Source organism: Equus quagga, chromosome 11, assembly GCF_021613505.1.
Source record: "Equus quagga isolate Etosha38 chromosome 11, UCLA_HA_Equagga_1.0, whole genome shotgun sequence".
In the NCBI taxonomy this organism is placed as follows: Eukaryota; Metazoa; Chordata; class Mammalia; order Perissodactyla; family Equidae; genus Equus; species Equus quagga.
The window spans coordinates 46588953-46608988 of record NC_060277.1 but is presented as its reverse complement, the minus strand read 5'-3'; the positions used below and the strand labels follow the sequence as shown (position 1 = coordinate 46608988).

General features: G+C 38.2%; 1 protein-coding gene across 1 annotated transcript in view; it reads right to left on the bottom strand.

The window, feature by feature from the left end:
* ME1 (malic enzyme 1) overlaps nt 1-20036 on the bottom strand; it is a 174686-nt gene that overhangs the window by 109822 nt on the left and 44828 nt on the right. Inside the window, exon 4 of the mRNA XM_046675226.1 lies at nt 4454-4529. Within this exon, the coding sequence (XP_046531182.1) occupies nt 4454-4529 (76 nt within the window). The remainder of the gene's footprint in view (nt 1-4453; nt 4530-20036) is intronic.

The window sequence follows — 20036 nt, the reverse complement described above, 5'->3', positions numbered from 1 at the left end:
TTTCTTCTTCGTAAAATGGGAATAATAAGTGCACTTTTGAGAGCAGCTACATAAATTAGGAACCGACTGTTTTGCTCTTTACTGTACACCAGCACACAGCACAGCACATAGTAAACAATCAATAACCATTAGTTAATTGAATAAATCTATGATTCAATAAAATGAGATCACAACATACAAAGAACTTACCACAGTACCTGGTACATTACAAATTCTCAAAAAAATGTAGCTATTAATGCTATTATTATCACCAGGACAAATGTACAGAGGCATAGCATTTTAGAAGTAAAGGGGAATTTAGAGCACACTCAGTTCATCCCTCTTATTCTAGATTAGGAAACTAAAGGTCAGAGAACTGAAATAATTTGCCCAAGGTGGGTTATCTGGTTAATACCAAAGAACAAGAACTCGGGTGTGTTAACTCCCAGGACAGTGTTTTTCCAGCATGCTACACTGTGGCACATATTTAAAAATACACTTTGAGTCTTTTCATTTAATTTTCTGTTCACCTATATTATGCAGCTCTCAAAGAACTGCCTTAAAAGTAAACACATTTGAGAGGTGGGTGAAAATTATCTTTGCATATTCCAGAGAGCTGATAAATTTTCCATGTCCAATTGCAAAGGGTCAATATGTTATGCTGTCTCAGAGGAGGCAACTTGATACCATTGGGTTAGTTAGCTCTGATTTAACCTAAGAAAGACAACCAAATACTGCAGAAAACTGCAACTTTAGTTTTTAAATTAAATTAAAGCCAAATTTTCAAAGTCAAAATACTTCAAACTTATATTTAATAGATATTATTTTATTTATAATAATAAATAAATAAATAAATAATAATACCGCAATAGAGGAACTTGTATATATCACTGATCATATACACTTTTGTGAATGTGTTTCTTGAAGAAGTCCAATTGGCCTGCATACACTTTTAAATACGTTTATGAGCTATTTTATAAGGAGAGGAACATTGTCATATAACTTAGTTGTGATCTAAATAATAATCTATATAATGCTTTCTGGGTTTCATTAAAGATACTTAAACCCAGAGAGTTGCTACTTGTAATTCTCATCAGTTTCAATTTTGTTTTGAAAAAGGGGGTTAAAAGAACACAGCATTTTCATGGGTCTGGTCCCGTGGCCTAGGGCTTAAGTTCGGTGCACTTCGCTGTGGTGGCAGCCCACATACGAAACAGAGGAAGACTGGCATAGATCTTAGCTTAGAGTGAATCTTCCTCAAGCACAAAGAGGAAGATTGGCAATAGATGCTAGTTCAGAGTGAATCTTCCTCAGCAAAAAAAAAAAAAAAAAAACATAGCATTTTCATTTATTTTTGATAGCACATCTAAGTCAAACTAAATATATGTCTTGAATACAAAGTCTAGGAAAAGCATTGTTCTTTTTCATTTCTTCATAAGCTTTATTCCCTAAGCTCTTCTCTCATCCCGAGCTATCAATTTAATTATATAAATATACCATAGACATTTATATAGGTGGTAGTTATTTGAGTAATTTTTAAACTACATTTTGAGGCAGTTGATATTTTAGCTCAGTTTATGCCTTATTACAAATATACATTTTAGCATTAATTCACAAACATTTCAACATTAAAGAGTGAATTTTAATAGTAAAGGAATTCTCTGAAATAAAAAAAATGTGTGATATATGCAATTTATCACTAAATTAACACACTCTTGCTTTTGTTTTTACCTACTTTATCTCCTGCTTAAGAAAAATAAAGCAGCTGGATGTTTTCTGCATAATAAAGCCACAACAGGAGGATTATCCCAGCAAGATAACCCAAGTTGTATCAACGATGTCTGTGTTTCAGAAATTAAATCCCCATCCTACTTTGTCAATTACTATCTCGGCATTACCTGAATATAAACTTTGTGTGTGAAATACGCAGGGGTTCCCCTGAATGCGCACAGACTCTCACTACGTGTCCTGTCTTCATTCCGTCTTTTCCTTTCCTGGGGCCTGTGCTCCTGTTGTAGACTTCCTGGATACAGAACTCCTGCCTCTTTTTCTTCTCTCTCTGCTGAAACTTCCTCAAATATTACTTATGTAAAGTCATTCCCCCGTTTAAATATTACATCCTACTTTTTCAAGTCTAAATCCCTCTTTCTGAATTTCAAGACCTTTCATAATAATTTGGCCATCTCTTAGACAACCTTAATCTCACTACATTTCAATAAGGACACTTAGCTTTAGTTGGGCCAGCCTTCCTTTTGCACGTGAACACACCCCTCTTGTCCCGAACTTGAGACCTACAACCATATGTTCCCTTCTTAGGACAGTGCCTTCTTCCCCTTCTAACTATCGAAGGCTAGATTTAAGTTCCAACTCTGCTAGAAATATTTCTTAACTGTTCCAGCCTTCTCTGAAGGATATTCAACTCTGACTGGATGAATACGGCACTAATAATTTATACCAGACAGTTTAATTATATTTTCTCTAATAATTGATTGCCTGGTTTGCTTTCAATTACACAACAGAGACTCTTATCTTATTCTTCAATATTCTATTACAGTAAACAGCTGCCATTTATTAAGTGCCTACTATGCACCAAACTCTATGCTAGGCTTTTTCAACAACAGTAGGTATAGTCAGGATCAAGAATATCAGTGAGGGCCCAAAATTAAGGAGTCAAAAGGATATAGGCTACTAATGAAGTTAAATATTCAGATCAGCTAGTAGGAAGAACATGAAGCAAGTGACTGCTTATTGCCCAGCTGTTATGATTAGAAGGATATTAATTAGACCTCTCTACCCCAAAACTATTTCCTATATTGACTCATTCTTAAAATCATCTCTAGTGTCCTGGTTAAAATGTAAGTATCCTTGGGGCTGGCATGGTGGCGCAGCGGTTAACTTTGCATGTTCTGCTTTGGCGGCCCATGGTTCACCGGTTCAGATCCCAGGTGTGGACATGGCACCACTTGGCAAGCCACGCTGTGGCAGGGGTCCCACATATAAAGTAGAGGAAGATGGGCATAGATGTTAGCTCAGGGCCAGTCTTCCTCAGCAAAAAGAGGAGGATTGGCAGCAGATGTTAGCTCAGGGCTAATCTTCCTAAAAAAAAAAAAGTAAGTATCCTTCTTCTTAGAGGATCAGACATTTATATTTCATGGAATTAACACATTTTTAGGGTAACTTCTAAGGACAGGATCTGTGGACACTGCAGTCTACTTGATGGGAGAAAAGGTGAAGGAGCAACTTAGGTGGGCAAAGTGGAAAAACTGGGAAGATTGAAAATAGTGAAAAACATGTTTCTTTACAAGTTGACCTAGCCTGAGCCTTAAAGAGCCAAGTGAATCGATTCTAGCCATAACTGCTCAAACAGAAAAGGTCATTAGGGGAGTCACACTTTGGAAGTCACAGCTGAAGTGCTTTTGTACCACCAAAAGGCATCAATTTGCTCAATCTTAGTCCTAAAAGATATCCCAAAGTTGCTGGGCACCTAACAGAAAGGAAAAGGGAGCCAAGGAGGGATAGGTACATCTCACCATCCTTAGACAAGGCGGGTGGTAGAACACCATGTTTGACAGCAAGGGCTCTGAGACCCGTGTCCAGCTCCCACAAGCGCACACTCACTCGCCTGTGTAGCCCCCTGGGCCTGCCTTTCCTCTCTGAAGTACCAGGATAATACCAGAGGTGATCCAGGTAAAAGTGTCTCACACAGAGAGCTACCAAATGTCACATACCATTCTTATTTTATTTTCATTAGCTCACTCACAGAGGGAAGTCAGATGAGCTACTTACGGTCACAATGATAACAGAAATGAATTAACAGATTTTTTTGCCTACCTGGATTCCTCTTAGTAGTGATTAAACACAAAAGATATGAAAAAGGAGTTTGCCTAAAGAAATTCAGACACTACTTTAACATTTATCATCACTTACAATGAATAAAGAAATACTAAGAAGTTTAATGGAAATAACGGGGAAACAGTATCTAAATAGTCTTAGACTAAAATTGCAGTCGCCCAGCGTACCCACAGCTTCTGCAACCACAGGATTCAACCAATGCGGGATAGAAAGGTCCATGATGGTTGCATCTGTACCGAACAGACTTTTGTTCCTTGTCATTTTTCCCTAAACAATACAGTATAATTATGCAGCATTTACATTGCATTCTATATTATAAGTAATCTAGAGATAATTTAAAATAGGGGAGGATGTGCACAGGTTATATGCAAATGCTACACCATTTTACATATGGGACTTGAGCATCCAAGGACTTTGGTATCCACGGGGGTCCTGGAATCAATCCCCCCAAGGATACTGAGGGACAGTTGGAATCTACTATGCAAAAATCAAAGGGATATAAATTAGGCGACATTCACTTAGGAAAGCTAGTGAATACTACCCAATATCTTGAAAATTGTCAATATGTTACGGGACATGAAAAAGAATAAATTTGCCATAGTGGAAAAATGTGATAACTTACCTTGATGACATCTTCTGGCCATGCATTAAGAATTGAAGCAATATGCCCGCGATCATGGATACTAATAAAGAGACCTCTGGCAAGAAAAAACGGAGTCGTTTTAGTTTACTTCAGACTTGTCAAACTGTCATGAACATTTAAAAATTGTTTCACCTCAGTTTAATATATCCCCATTTTTATCAAACTAGTGAAAATTATTTCCTTAAATAAGGTATAGGAATCATATAAGTAAAGGAGAAATTACTTTAAACAATATATTGACATCTACAGTAAAGGTAGGTTCATTCTTATATTGCATATTCTTAAGTATTTTTTAATTAAAGAAACATTCACTATTTTTATATACAGAGAATTTAAATAGCATTAGCACTTCCACTCCTGGACTCTGGCAGTCTTTCATTAAATAACATATATAAAAGCACTTTGAACAGCAAAATGAAGCATAGGTAAACAAGCATTTTCGGTGTATATTCGACTTACTGCATATTCACAGTGTACAGATGAGAACGTGTATTGAGGGCAGCTGAAGTGAGTGACTAACGCTGAGCAGTCCTTTCATGCGCAACTTACTTGATTCTTTGGTCTGCGGTCTTAGTTGCTGTTTGCAATTCTGTTATTTAGACTCTCAACTGAAGTCTTTAGCACTGCTCTCCCATTGCTCCCCATTTCCCATGAAAGCCTAACAATTAACTTTAAAAATTAAAATAAAAAAAATTTTTAATGTCTTAACTTCACTTAAAAGTTTTACCTTAGTATTGTTAAATATAACTCAAATACAGAGAACCACATATAACAAATATTCAGCTTAATCAACTGTTTAAGGCAACCACCCTTCCTCATAACATCCATTTCAGCGGAGAGAATCTCATCAGTTATCCAGACGCCCTCCCTATGTGTTCTCCCAATTGAAACTCCCCCTCTTCTAAGAGTAACCACTATCCTGACTTTCATGGCATCATTTCTTAATTTACAGTTTTATTATCCACACTATAAACCATCCCCAGACACTACAGTTTAATTTACTGGTACAGTTTCCCACAATCTGGATTTTGCTGATTGCATCCCTATGGTATAGATTAACATGTTAATCCTTCCTCTGTATTTCTTGGAAAGTTGGTAACTGAATCTAAAGGCGTCATCAGATTCATGTTCAATTTTTTACAGACATTCATGGTTTGGTGGTATCAGAAGATGCATAATATCTTGCAGTCCTTTTTGTGATTTTAGCAGCTTCTGATGCTTAATATCTAAATTAATTAATTCATTAGGGGTTACAAAATGGTGATATTTCAATTGTATCAATCATTCTCTATTTATTTGCTGGAATGCCTCTTTAAAGAGAAATTTTACCACATTTGTTCTTTGATTACTCAATCTAAAGTTGATATAAGAAAATGATAAATGCTTGATTCTTTCTCTTACTTAGTTTTTAAAATAGCTAATTTGCTAAAATCTTTCAAGAGTTTCCACTAAGTTTTGTGTGTGTGTGTGTGTGTGTGTGTGCGCGCGCGTGTGTGTTTTGGATCAATATGAACTCATGGATTTACACATATTTGATGTGTTCTAATCATCACAGTTATTTTCTTTTATTGACACTCAAACTGTCCAATATTTGGCCAGTGGAAGACTCTTCATGTTGGCCCCTCAGTCCTTTTGACATGACTATAGTAGTTATAATAGTTTTTGACAGCTTCCTTTTTCTCTGTTATGACAAGATGTTCCATTTTGTCTTGAAAATGTCTGCCCCAAACCTGAAATGAGCCTGCTTTCTTTTAGTAGAAAGTGTCATCTCAATACCACAATCTAAATAATAGGGACCCCTACTACTACTATTTGGTCAAAGTACTGTTATAAAAAAAATCACAAAACAATGTTGATAAGATTCACTTCCTATTCATAGCCAAAAATCTCAAATTGGCACTCTTCTCTTATAAAGTTTACCACTATGATTTCCTAGCAAATTCAACTTAGCGCTTTCTGAGAGGACCATTCACACGTTCTCTTTTCTCCTCACCTCTCCCACACCTATCTCGCTCTCACTCTCAGCTGATAACCAAATATCAAATTTCAAACACAAATAGATACAAGTGGGTAAAAAATACCTCATCTTTCTAATATAAACCGAACCCATCTGCATCTTTTTTTTTATTGAGTTATTGATAGGTTACAATCTTGTGAAATTTCAGTTGTACATTAATGTTTGTCAGTCATGTTGTAGGTGCACCACTTCACCCTTTGTGCCCACCCCCCACCCCACCTTTCCCCTGGTATCCACTCAACTGTTCTTAGTCCATAATTTTAAATTCCTCATATGAGTGGAGTCGTACACAGATTGTCCTTCTCTCGCTGGCTTATTTCACTTAACATAATTTTCTCAAGGTCCATCCATGTTGTTGCAAATGGAATGATTTTGTTCTGTTTTGCAGCTGAGTAGTATTCCATTGTATATATGTACCACATCTTCTTTATCCATTCGTCTGTTGCTGGACACTTAGGTTGCTTCCACGTCTTGGCTATTGTAAACAGTGCTGCAATAAACATTGGGGTGCATAGGACTTTTGGAATTGCTGACTTCAAGCTCTTTGGATAAATACCCAGTAGTGGGATGGCTGGATCGTATGGTAGTTTTATTTTTAATTTTTTGAGGAATCTCCATACTGTTTTCCATAGTGGCTGCACCAGTTTGCATTCCCACCAGCAGTGTATGAGGGTTCCTTTGTCTCCGCAACCTATCCAACATTTGTTGCTATTAGTTTTAGATATTTCTGTCATTCTAATGGGTGTAAGGTGATATCTTAGTGTAGTTTTGATTTGCGTTTCGCTGATGATCAGCGATGATGAGCATCTTTTCATGTGCCTATTGGCCATCAGTATATCTTCTTTGGAGAAATGTCTGTTCATGTCTCCAGTCCATTTTTTGATTGGGTTGTTTGATGTTTTGTTGTTGAGTTGCGAGAGTTCTTTATATATTAAGGATATTAAGCCTTTGTCAGATATATGACTTGCAAATATTTTTTGCCAGTTAGTGGGTTGTTTTTTTGTTTCAATCCTGTTTTCATTTGCCTTGAAGAAGCTCTTTAATCTGATGAAGTCCCATTTGTTTATTCTTTCTATTGTTTCCCTTCTCTGAGAAGGCATGGTGTCCGAAAAGATCCTTTTAATACTGATGTCAAAGAGTGTACTGCCTACGTTTTCTTCCAGAAGCCTCATGGTTTCAGGTCTCACCTTTAGGTCTTTGATCCATTTTGAGTTTATTTTGGTGAATGGTGAAAAAGAATGGTCAATTTTCATTCTTTTACATGTGGCTTTCCAGTTTTCCCAGCACCATTTGTTGAAAAGACTTTCTTTTCTCCATTGTATGCCCTCAGCTCCTTTGTCAAAGATAAGCTGTCCATAGATGTGTGGTTTTATTTCTGGGCTTTCAATTCTGTTCCATTGATCTGTGCACCTGTTTTTGTACCAGTACCATGCTGTTTTGATTACTGTAGCTTTGTAGTATGTTTTGAAGTCAGGGATTGTGATGCCTCCCGTTTTGTTCTTTTTTCTCAGGATTGCTTTAGCAATTCGGGGTCTTTTGTTGCCCCATATGAATTTTAGGATTCTTTGTTCTAATTCTGTAAAGAATGTCATTGGGATTCTGATTGGGATGGCGTTGAATCTGTAGATTGCTTTAGGTAGAACGGACATTTTAACTATGTTTATTCTTCCAATCCATGTACATGGAATGTCTTTCCATCTCCTTATGTTGTCATCCAATTCTCTCAGAGAGGCCTTGTAATTTTCATTATATAGGTCCTTCGCTTCCTTGGTTAAATTTACCCCAAGGTATTTTATTCTTTTTGTTGCGATTGTGAATGGTATTGTATTCTTGAGTTCTTTTTCTGTTGGTTCATTACTGGAGTATAGAAATGCTACTGATTTATGCAAATTGATTTTATACCCTGAAACTTTGCTGTAGTTGTTGATTACTTCTAACAGTTTTCCAATGGATTCTTTGGGGTTTTCTATATATAAGATCATGTCGTCTGCAAACAGCGAGAGTTTCACTTCTTCCCTCCCTATTTGGATTCCTTTGATTTCTTTTTCTTGCCTGATTGCTCTGGCCAGGACCTCCAGTACTATGTTGAATAAGAGTGGTGATAGAGGGAATCCTTGTCTCATTCCTGTTTTCAGGGGGATGGCGCTCAGTTTTTCCCCATTGAGTATGATGTTGGCTATGGGTTTGTCGTATATGGCCTTTATTATGTTGAGGTAGTTTCCTTCTATGCCCATTTTGTTCAGAGTTTTTATCATAAATGGCTGTTGGATCTTGTCAAATGCCTTCTCTGCATCTATTGAGATGATCATGTGGTTCTTATTCCTGTTTGTTGATGTGGTGTATCACGTTGATTGATTTTCGGATGTTGAACCATCCCTGTGTCCCTGGTATGAATCCCACCTGATCCTGATGTATAATTCTTTTGATGAATTGCTGAATTCTGGTTGCCAAAATTTTGTTTAGAATTTTTGCATCTATGTTCATCAGTGATATTGGCCTGTAGTTCTCTTTTTTCGTGGTGTCCTTGTCAGGTTTTGGTATCAGCGTGATGTTGGCCTCATAGAATGTGTTAGGAAGTGTTCCATCTTCCCTAAATTTTTGGAATAGCTTGAAAAGGATAGGTATTAAATCCTCTCTGAAAGTTTGGTAGAATTCCCCAGGAAAGCCATCTGGTCCTGGGGTTTTATTCTTTGGGATGTTTTTGATTGCTGTTTCAATCTCTTTCCTTGTGATTGGTCTGTTCAAATTGTCTGCCTCTTCTTGAGTGAGCTTTGGGAGATTGTAGGAGTCCAAGAATTTATTCATTTCCTCTAGGTTATCCATTCTGTTGGCATACAGTTTTTTGTAGTATTCTCTTATAATCTGTTGTATTTCTGCAGAGTCTGTTGTTATTTCTCCTCGCTCATTTCTGATTTTGTTTATTTGAGCTTTCTCCCCTTTTTTCTTTGTAAGTCTGGCTAGTGGTTTGTCAATTTTATTTATCTTCTCAAAAAACCAGCTCTTTGTCTCATTGATCCTTTCTACTGCCTTTTTCATTTCAATAGTATTTATTTCTGCTGTGATTTTTATTATTTCTCTCCTTCTGCTGACTTTGGGCTTCATTTGTTCTTTTTTCTCTAGTTCAGTTAGGTGTGCTTTAAGGTTGCTTATTTGGGATTTTTCTTATTTGTTAGGATGTGCTTGTATTGCAATGAATTTTCCTCTTAATACAGCTTTTGCTGTATCCCATATGAGTTGGTACAGCATGCTATCATTTTCATTTGTTTCCAGGTATTTTTTTATTTCTTCTTTAATTTCTTCAATGATCCATTGCTTGTTCAGTAGTGTGTTGTTTAGTCTCCACATCTTTGTGCCTTTCTCAGCTTTTTTCTTGTAATTAATTTCTAGCCTTATAGCACTATGATCGGAGAAGATGCTTGTTATTATTTCAATTTTTTTAAATTTGTAGAGGCTTGCCTTGTTTCCCAACATATGGTCTATCCTAGAGAATGTTTCATGTGCACTTCAGAAGAATGTGTATTCAGCTCTTTCAGGGTGAAGTGATCTATATATGTCTATTAAGTCCAATTGTTTTAGTTTTTCATTTAGCTCCACTATTTCCTTGTTGATTTTCTGTCTGGATGATCTGTCCATTGATGTGAGTGGGGTGTTGAGGTCCCCTACTATTATTGTGTTGTTTTTAACATCTTCCTTTAGGTCTGTTAATAGTTGCTTTATGAATCTTGGTGCTCCTGTGTTGGGTGCATAGATATTTATAAGCGTTATTTCTTCTTGATGAAGTGTCCCTTTGATCATTATATATTGTCCCTCTGTGTCTCTCTTTACCTGTCTTATTTTGAAATCCACTTGGTCTGATATGAGAATTGCAACACCTGCCTTTTTTTCCTTGCTATTTGCTTGAAGTATTGTCCTCCACCCCTTCACCCTGAGTCTGTGTTTGTCCTTGGGGCTGAGGTGTGTTTCCTGGAGGCAACAAATTGTTGGATTGTGTTCTTTAATCCATTTTGCCACTCTGTGTCTTTTTATTGGAGAGTTCAATCCGTTCACATTGAGAGTGATTATTGATGCATGTGGACTTAGTGCTGTTAATCTGTCACTCATTATCTTGTTTTCCTGTGTTTCTTTTCCTGTTTGCTTTAGACTACCCATTTAATACTGCAATTTCTTATGCTGGGTTTCTTAGATTTTTCCTTATTTATGATTTGTGACTCTGTTCTGTACTTTATTTTAGTGTCTACCTTGAAGTTTGTATTTAGAATCTCGTGTATAATATAGTCTATTCTCTGGTGGTCTCTTACTTACTTGACCAATACTGATTTAGACCCTTTGCTCTTCCCCTCCTAAATAATTATTTTCATTTTTTATTCCAACTCGTCTTATTAATTGGTAGTTAGAGTACTAAGATCATCCTTGTTTTGGTAGTTTCCTTACCTTCACCCTAATGCTATAATTGAATATTTGCTATCCTGTTCTGGTTCTATCCATCGGTCTCCCTAGTCTGTGGATTGTGTTCCCTTTCTCCCTTTTTTCTTTTTTCAGGTATGAGAGCCTTCTTGAGGATTTCTTGTAGTGGAGGGCTTTTAGTTACAAATTCCCTTAACTTTTGTTTGTCTGGAAAAGATTTAATTTCTCCCTCATATCTGAAGGAAATTCTTGCTGGATAGAGTATTCTTGGCTGAAGGTTTTTATCCTTTAAAGCTTTGAATATATCACTCCATTCTCTCCTAGCTTGTAGGGTTTCTGTAGACAAATCCGCTGACAGTCTGATAGGGGCTCCTTTATAGGTTATTCTCTTTTTTTCCCTTACTTCCCTGAATATTCTTTCCTTATCATTCCTTTTTGCCAACTTTACTACTATGTGCCTTGGGGTAGCCCTTTTTACATTGACAAATCTAGGAGATCTAAAACCCTCCTCTACACACATTTCTCCGTCGATCCCTAGATTTGGGAAGTTCTCTTCAATAATTTCATTAAGCACATTTTCTGCTCCATTTTTCTTTTCCATATTCTCGGGAATTCCTATGATCCTTATGTTCTTACTCCTCATTGAATCCATTATCTCTCAGAGATTTTCCTCATTTTTTTAAATTCTTAGTTCTCTTTCTTCCTCTGTCTGGCACCATTCAGCCTGTCTATCTTCTATTATGCTAATTTTCTCCTCTATGTTGTCTACATGGGCATTCAGGGAATCCTTGTTCTGTTTTATCTGGTCCATTGTGTTTTTCACCTCAAGTAATTCTGTTTGATTTTTCTTTATGATTTCAATCTCTTGTGAAATAACTCCAGAACTCGGCTTGTTTCTCTATCTTTCTCTCTACGTCATTGAGTTTTTTTATTATAGCTGCTCTGAACTCATTATCACTTAGTTTACCTAATTCCAGGTCCTCAGGACTTAATTCTATGTTTTTATTGTTTTCCTTCTGGTCTGGGGCTTTTATAAATTGCTGGATGGTAGAGGAGTGTTTTTTTCGCATGGTGGTAGAATTCAGTTGCAGTCACAGCCTGTCGCCACTAGATGGGGGTCGAGAGCCACGAGTTATGAGCTCTCTGCCTTGGGGCAAGACGGCTGCGCCCACTAGCTTTGCCGGGGGTGGGGGGGGGGGGCTGTTACTCACGCGCGCCGGTCTGGGTTCAGTTCTGTTCTCTGGTCTCCCAAGGCCCTTGATTTATAGGGTCCCCGCGGACGGAAGCTTTCCCCCCGGTCAGCGGGTCTCCACTGAATCAGCGGCAGGAGTCCTGGATGATCCCCCGGTCGTGCGGCCCCTCCCCAGCTCCTTCCCGACCTGCGCCACAGCGATTGCAGACTCTAGGGGAGGGAGCGATGTTCTCACCTACCGTTCCAGCGCCTCCGAGGGTGTGAGCAAAGTTTATGATCTCCGCCTTCTTGGTATTGTAGGTCTCTAACGAGCTGGCATTATGTTTATTCTCTGAAATTCAGTTCTTCCAATCTTTTGTTGTATTTTGGAGGGGAGAGAATCCCGGGTCAGCTCACCCTGCCATTTTGCTCCGCCCCTTCCCTGCATCTTTTTTTTTTTTTAATGCTTTTTGGTGAGGAAGATTGGCCCTGAGCTAATATCTGTTGCCAATCTTCCTCTTTTTTTTTTTCTCCACAAAGCCCAGTACATAGTTGTATATCCTAGTTGAAAGGCATTCTACTTCTTCTATGTGGGATGCCACCACAGCATGGCTTGATGAGCAATGCTAGGTCCATGCCCAGGATCCAAACCAGCGAAACCCGGGCCACTGAAGCGGAGCGGGCAAACCCAACCACTCAGCCACAAGGCCAGAACTTGCATCTTTTTCTTTTTTTGAAGATTAGCCCTGAGCTAACATCTACCACCAATTCTCCTCTTTTTTGTTGAGGAAGATCAGCACTGAGCTAAGATATGTGCCCACCTTCCTCCATTTTACATGTGGGATGCCTGCCACAGCATGGCTTGATAAGCGGTGCGCAGGTCTGTGTCTGGGATCCGAACTGGTGAACTCCTGGCAGCTGAAGAAGAGGGCATGAACTTAACCGCCACGCCACCAGGCCAGGCCCCCTGCATCTTTTTCTTAATCGACTATTTTTTAGAGCAGTTTTAGGTTCACAGCAAAAGTGAGCAAAAGGTACAGAGATTTTCCCTTACTACCTGCCCCTACACATGCACAGCCTCTGCCATTATCAACATCCCCCACTAAAGTAGTACATTTGTTATAACTGTTGGGACTATGCTGACACTTTATTAACACCCAGAGCACATAGTTTACAGGAGGGTTCACTCTTGGTTTTGTACTTTCTATGGGTTTGGACAAATGTATAGTGACGTGTATTCACCATTACAGTATCACACAGAGCAGTGTCACTCTCTAAAAATCCTCTGTGCTCCACCTATTCACTCCTTTCTCCCTAACCCCAGCAATTTTTTACTGTCTCCATAGTTTTGCCTTTTCTAGAATGTCACATACTTGGAATCACACAGTATGTAGTCTTTTCAGATTGGATTCTTTCACTTGGTAACATGCATTTAAGGTTTCTCCATGTCTTTTCATGGCTTAATTGCTCATTTCTTTTTAGCGCTGAATAATATTCCATTGTCTGGATGTACCACAGTTTATTTATCCATTTACCTACTGAAGGACATCTTGGTGGCTCCCAAGTTTGGGCAATTATGAATAAGACTGTTATAAGCAGTCATGTGCAGGTTTTTCTGTGGACATAATTTTTCAACTCCTTTAGGTAAATACCAGGGGCATGATTATTAGACCTTATGGTAAGAGTATGTTTAGTTTTGTAAGAACCCACAAACCGTCTTCCAAAGTGGCTGTACCTTTTTGCATTCCCACCAGCAATGAACGTGAATTCCTGTTGCTCCGCATCCACACCATCATTTGGTGTTGTCAGTGTTCTTGATCTTGGCTATTCTACTAAGTGCGTAGTGGTATCTCACTGTTGTTTTCATTTGCATTTCCCCGATTACACACAATGTAGAACATCTTTTCATATGCTTATTTGCTATCTGTATATTTTCTTTGGTAGGGTGTGTTAAGATCTTTGGCCCATTTTTTAAACTTTGTTGTTTGTTTTCTTATTGTAGAGTTTTAAGAGTTCTTTGCATATTTTATGTAAGTCCTTTATCAAATGTCTTCTACAAATATTTTGTCCCAGGATGTGTCTTGTGTTTTCATTCTCTTGACAGTGTCTTTTATAGAGCAGAAATTTTTAATTTTAATGAAGTGTAGCTTTCATGGATCATGTCTTTGGTGTTATATCTAAAAAGCCATTGCCATACTCAAGGTCATCTAGATTTTCTCCTATGTTATCTTCTAGGATTTTTATAGTTTTGCATTTTACTTTGAGGTTTGTGACCCATTTTAAGTTAATTTTTGTGAAGGAAATAAAATCTGTCTAGATTCATCTTTTTGCATGCAGACGTGCAATGTTGTTCCAGCATCATTTGTTAAAAAAGACTATCTTTTCTCCATTGTAGTGCCTCTTTTTTCGCATTCTCTGCCTTTCCTCCTGTTATAATGGAAGAAATTTCCTATTATCAAGGCCATCCTCTCACTTATGTTCTGGATCCTATCCCATCTTAGCTTTTCAAAGGCTTCACTCCAGCAATTACCCCATCTCTATGCTACATAACCACTTCGTCTCCCTCCTCCACCAGATCATTCTTATTGGCATAATAACCTGCCCTCACATTATCCATCTTCTAAGAAGGCTGGATCTTGTCCCCTGCTCTCCTCTCCTCCATCGCAAAACCCTTCAAAGATGTGTATTCTTATTGTCCCTATTTCTTTACCTCCTATTCTCTTGTCAATGTATTAATTAGGCTTTTCTCCCTCACTTCTCCACAGAAACAACTCTTACCAACGTCACTGATGACTCACATTGACTAAAGGCAAGGGTCAACTCTCACCTTTCTTGACTTCTCAACTGTGTTGGACATGGCTTCATATAGCACGTTCATAACGGTGACTCTCAAACTTCTGCCTTCAACCTACACCACTCCCTTGAGCTCCAAACTGCAAATCGAACCACCTACTTCATTTTTCTTATCATTCAGGCCTCAACTCACACCTTAGTTCCTCAGACAGGCCTTCTCTGACAACAGCAGTCAAAGCACCTCCACTCTAACAAAATTTTATCATCTTCGTAATACTTACACATATCTGAAATTATCTTATTTATTTTTTCATATGTTTGCCAACTGTCTCCTCCCTGGCACCACCCCCAGTACACATATACACACAAAGCAACAATTCCTTAAGTACAGAGACTCTATTTTGCTCGCATTTGCAACCCCGATGCCTGTAAGTGTGCTGACACATGGCATGTGTCCAAAAATATGTGATGACTTCAGTGCTGAAAAAGAAGGCTTCTATAATCAAATTTTTTAAAAGTACAGAAAACCTAGAAATAAACCTAGACTTATACTGATGTATTAAGTAACCAAAAATTATATTATGATAGTAAGTGCTACAGGCAGATTACTGATGACTGTCTGACTCAACAAAAATATTAATTTACCAAATTGGCACTAACTTATATCCTTTCCTGGTGTTTTTGTTGCTGTTTCATATGAATTTATTTTGTTTCTCCATAATGATTAGAAGCTCTTTCTAAGTTATATATTTCTTTTGGATCCCTGTCATATGCAACTATGCAATCAACAAGGTCTCAATAAATAATTGGAAAATTAAAATGAAATATATTTGGGCTTTTTAAAGAAAGCAATTTTTTTTGAATTATCTAAGTGTTCTTGGCAATCTACCATTAAACAATATTTCCTGGGAACTTGTTAGTTAGCCAAGGTTTTCCAAGTAACACTGGTCTCAGGAAACAGTATCATTTTTTTAAACAAGAGGTACAATGAACAATACTAGAATTTACATCAATTAAATCCCAAGGTTTATTATACAAAGATATGAGCACAACTTCAGCGGGGGAGCCATTGGCCACCTGTAATCTCTAGCACTGAGTAGAGATTCGTTTGTGGCAAGAGTGCTCACTCTTGGAAAGAGCTCAATAAATGAAAGATTTGTAATGTGCCACTGAAGTCAAGCATTTTGAGAGAATTTGCAAAACTTCCTGGAATGTCTCATTTATCAGAAACCCAATGAGATATCCAAAGTGTTTCAGCATAGAAATGGCCCACAGTTGCCAGTATAGAGTTGGATATGAAACATTAATCCTTAACATATACATATATATAGTTATAAAATGAAAAGTTTAGACAGGAAAGTTATTATCAATGATATTTTAAAATGAGTGGAATTAGAATAAACACTTTTTCTCCACTCATGTTCTTGTTGATCAATTTGTTTAAAAGACTTAATTTTTATTCAAAGTATACTAAACAAGCCAATTAAAAATATGTATACTTTTGCATCTATTTCATGCTAGAACTGAGACAATTTTAAAATGTGTCCCATTTTATCATATACATAGTTCAAACTTTTCTCATAACCTCTAACATTGTATATATTCCACTCTCAAAACAGATTTCTAAGATGAGATAATATTCTTACTTCTTCACGCTGTTTCAGATAACATCCCTAATGAAATTTATTTCATATCAAAATAGAGTTCATTTTCTAACATGCAACTTTCTGTTATAACTAGACTTGTATTTTCCTCTGGAAATGGGTTCAGGACCCTGCTCCTGACCCAGTGGAGGAAGTAACCATGCTACAATTTTCTGTAATAATTCTTTCTTGCATTACAGAAGCTGATTTTACTATCCGTTGAAATGAGAAAATTAGACCCCATATTTCTCACAAAGATGTGAGTATGCATTAGTGAGCCTTGGGAATTAACCCAAAGTTGAGTTATGCCAGCAGGTCTGGGCTGATGGGAAAAGAAGTACTAAACAGAGCTACAGTCAGGTAAAATGTAGGTCTTAAAGATCAGGAGACAGCTAGGAAAAGATGCAGAGTTAAGAGTCATATGCCTGGAGCTGAAGGAGGCAGAAGAGGTTACTAAAGGAGAAAGAAGAGAAGGGGAAGGGGAAAGCATTACAAATTAGTGCCCATGATAAAAGAAGAGGATGACTAAGGAGTCCTCAAGAAAAAAAATGATCTAATAGGTAGGACAACCAGTGTTTCTGAAGCCAAGGGAGGACAATGTTAAGAAGGCCTGGATCAACATTATCATATCCTGCAGTAAATGCTTAAAAGAATTCTCAGTATATTACAAAGAATTGTTTTTCTTGAACTATTTGAGAGTTAAGTAGCCAACATGTTTCATCACTACCAAATAATTTAGTGCATTTCCTACAAACAAAAGTATTCTCCTACATAATTATAATCAGAAAATTTTGCACTTCCTTACTTTCTGGTACAAGATGTCCCAAGCTCATCTTTTATTTATCCTGGCCCTGCCCCGGAGTCAGCAATTTCCCTAAGGACTTTTGGTTCCTTTTGGTGGGGAGTGGTCTTTAAATCTGAGTGCTAGGTGTGCTCCTTGTTACTGTGGTGTTGCTGCTTCCAGGCCAACTCAATGGACAGAGCTAGAATATACATATGTGCAGACATACTTTATGAGTGTGTGCGTGTGTGTATATACACACAGGCATACACACAGGCATCTCTCCTACACAGATACCCCCCTCATTCCCCTGGGGCAGTGATGCCTGGCACTGGTCCACCCTCCTACACAGATTCTCCCTTCACCTTGCTTGGCTCTCACAACTTGAGCCCAGCTGCCCTCCTGTGCAGGTGTTCTGAAGACAGGCGCCAACACTCCATGCTGGGCCCCCAACTCTCTTCATCAGAGATTGAAGGAGCAGGAAGCAGAGAAAGGTGCAGTCTGACTGCTGCTATCTCTGAAGAACATGAAAAAACTTGGGCTGGCTGTGCAAAAAGAAGCTATAATTATCCTCTGCTGCTGGAGAAACACCAGCCTGGACCACATCTTTACAGAGTAAAGATTTTTATCCTTTTGCTTATCATACTTGTGGAAATTATTTTCCTAATTTTTATCTTTCACTTTTGTTTGTTGTTGTTTCATTTATATATAGGAAAATAAACTGATTTTTCTCTTTTCACATTTCTTACATTTCTTTTAAGCACAAGCCCTTCTGCATCAATCATTTTTCTGTATTTCACTTTCACTTTTTCTTTCTAGGTTTGGTTCAGTTCTTTAAATCCATCTGAAATTTCAGTATAGTCTGTGGTGTGAGGCTCTAATAGCCCGCTTCATACTTTTCCAAATAGCACACTTCTGGCATAACTACACTTTGACCTCATTAATATCTCCTGTCTTTTGACACCTGCTTTTATTTTTTTCCTCCAAATTATCAATCTATCCTGATTGAATTTCCTTCTTTATTCAGCTAGACTTTATCCATTCTTCCAACCATTCTTAACTCCCTTGCCTTTTTCTCTTTCCCTCACTCTCTTTCTGAAATCCTCCAAATCTAAATCTGTCCATCGGCCTTCTCTTTTCCTCAAGCCCTACTGCAGAACGAGGCTTGAAAAAGGCACTCAACCAGGTGCCAGATCCATTAAAACCTCCTGGTCTCTCTAGTGTTACTGGGTCCTCACAACTCAACACGACTTCCTCGGATACCTTATAATGGCCGTTCTTAGAATCTCCACGAGAGCTACTTCATATTTCCTTCATTCCCACCCCTCTGCACTCTCACCACATTAGCACATTTTTTTTAACCCAAGATAAAATAGAGACTTTCAGCTCCCAGTTATCCACCTATAAACTTCCTTCCATTATTCAGTATTCATTAGTGAATAAAGTGTCAGCGTCTCCATCCTTTAGTCCAGTTTATCCTCGTGCTGTCACTCTCTGGCCACTTCTTCGTCTTCTTCACAATCTCCTTTGTTCCTGCTTAACCCTTAAACGCTGGCATTCTCCAGGTTCAAAAACAGTTTTCTTTTTCACCCTAAGGCATGGTGAAGGCCTGGGGACTCTTTGCTTCGCTCCCTCCCTTGGACTCACTTCCAAGGTCCATTGCCTCAGCTTCTGCTGAATGTCTGATCTTTTGGCTTTATCTTCTATTTGTGGTCCCATCTTTGCTTTGGAATTTTGTCAATTAATTCAGCCTGAGAATTACCCAGTTTCCAGCTCTGGATGATGTTTTAAGGATAAAAATAGCATCCCTCCAACGTCTCCAGCTCCTCTTCACTGCCAGGCTGGCTCCTAATCGCTTATCAGAGGCAGTGCAAGTGCTACCTCCTCTTGAAAATATTCCCTGACCCACATTCAAGCTGAGTTGGAATCTCTCTGCAATCCCATAGAAGCTTGCTGTTTTTCTCGAATATAGCACATATCATATTGTCATACAATTTTTCACTTTCTTATATATCTGTCCTACTAGATATGAACTCTTGAAGTCAGAAATTCTGCATTCTTACAGAAAGAAAAGAAGGAAACAGGGAGTGACAGAAAGAACATAGGAAAGGAGAAAGGAAGGTAGTTCAGATGTGATTATGGCACTAGCTGACCCAATGGTGGGTAAAATCTCCTATCAAAGAAGTGGGATGGAGAACACTCAGTGGCTCTGTGGTCAATGTGTATAATTTGGGGAGTCTTCTGAAGAATGACAAGGCCAAGGAACAGACAGAAGAAATCAAAATTTAGGGTGAAAGTATAGCAACAACCAGAGCCGATGTCCAGTTCTAGGACCTGGAGCACTTGCAGGCTGAGAGATCAGAAACTTGAGATCTCAGTGTTAATTAACCTGAGGGGCAACAGATCTTAATGACAGTAAAGGACTGGAGAAATAATGAGAGAACTGACAGCTCCAGAGCTCCTAGGTCTGAGGAAGAATCACAAATTATAAGATCACACCCGCTTCGGAAGAAAGGTAAGTAAGGTTGTTTAAGTGCTTCAGGCTGCAGTCTGGTTTAGCTTAGAAATAAACTAGGATGAGACAGAATCTGTAGGTGAGGAGGGACCCAGTGAGGGCGCAGGGCCAATGAAAGGTGACGTCCTTGTGATTAAATACCAATTCTATCATAGAAGTTAAAAACGTCTTAATTGAGGCCAGAAGAGAAAGGTAGATTTCCCATTTCCTCTGATTCCCTACTTCCAAATGTAAGATT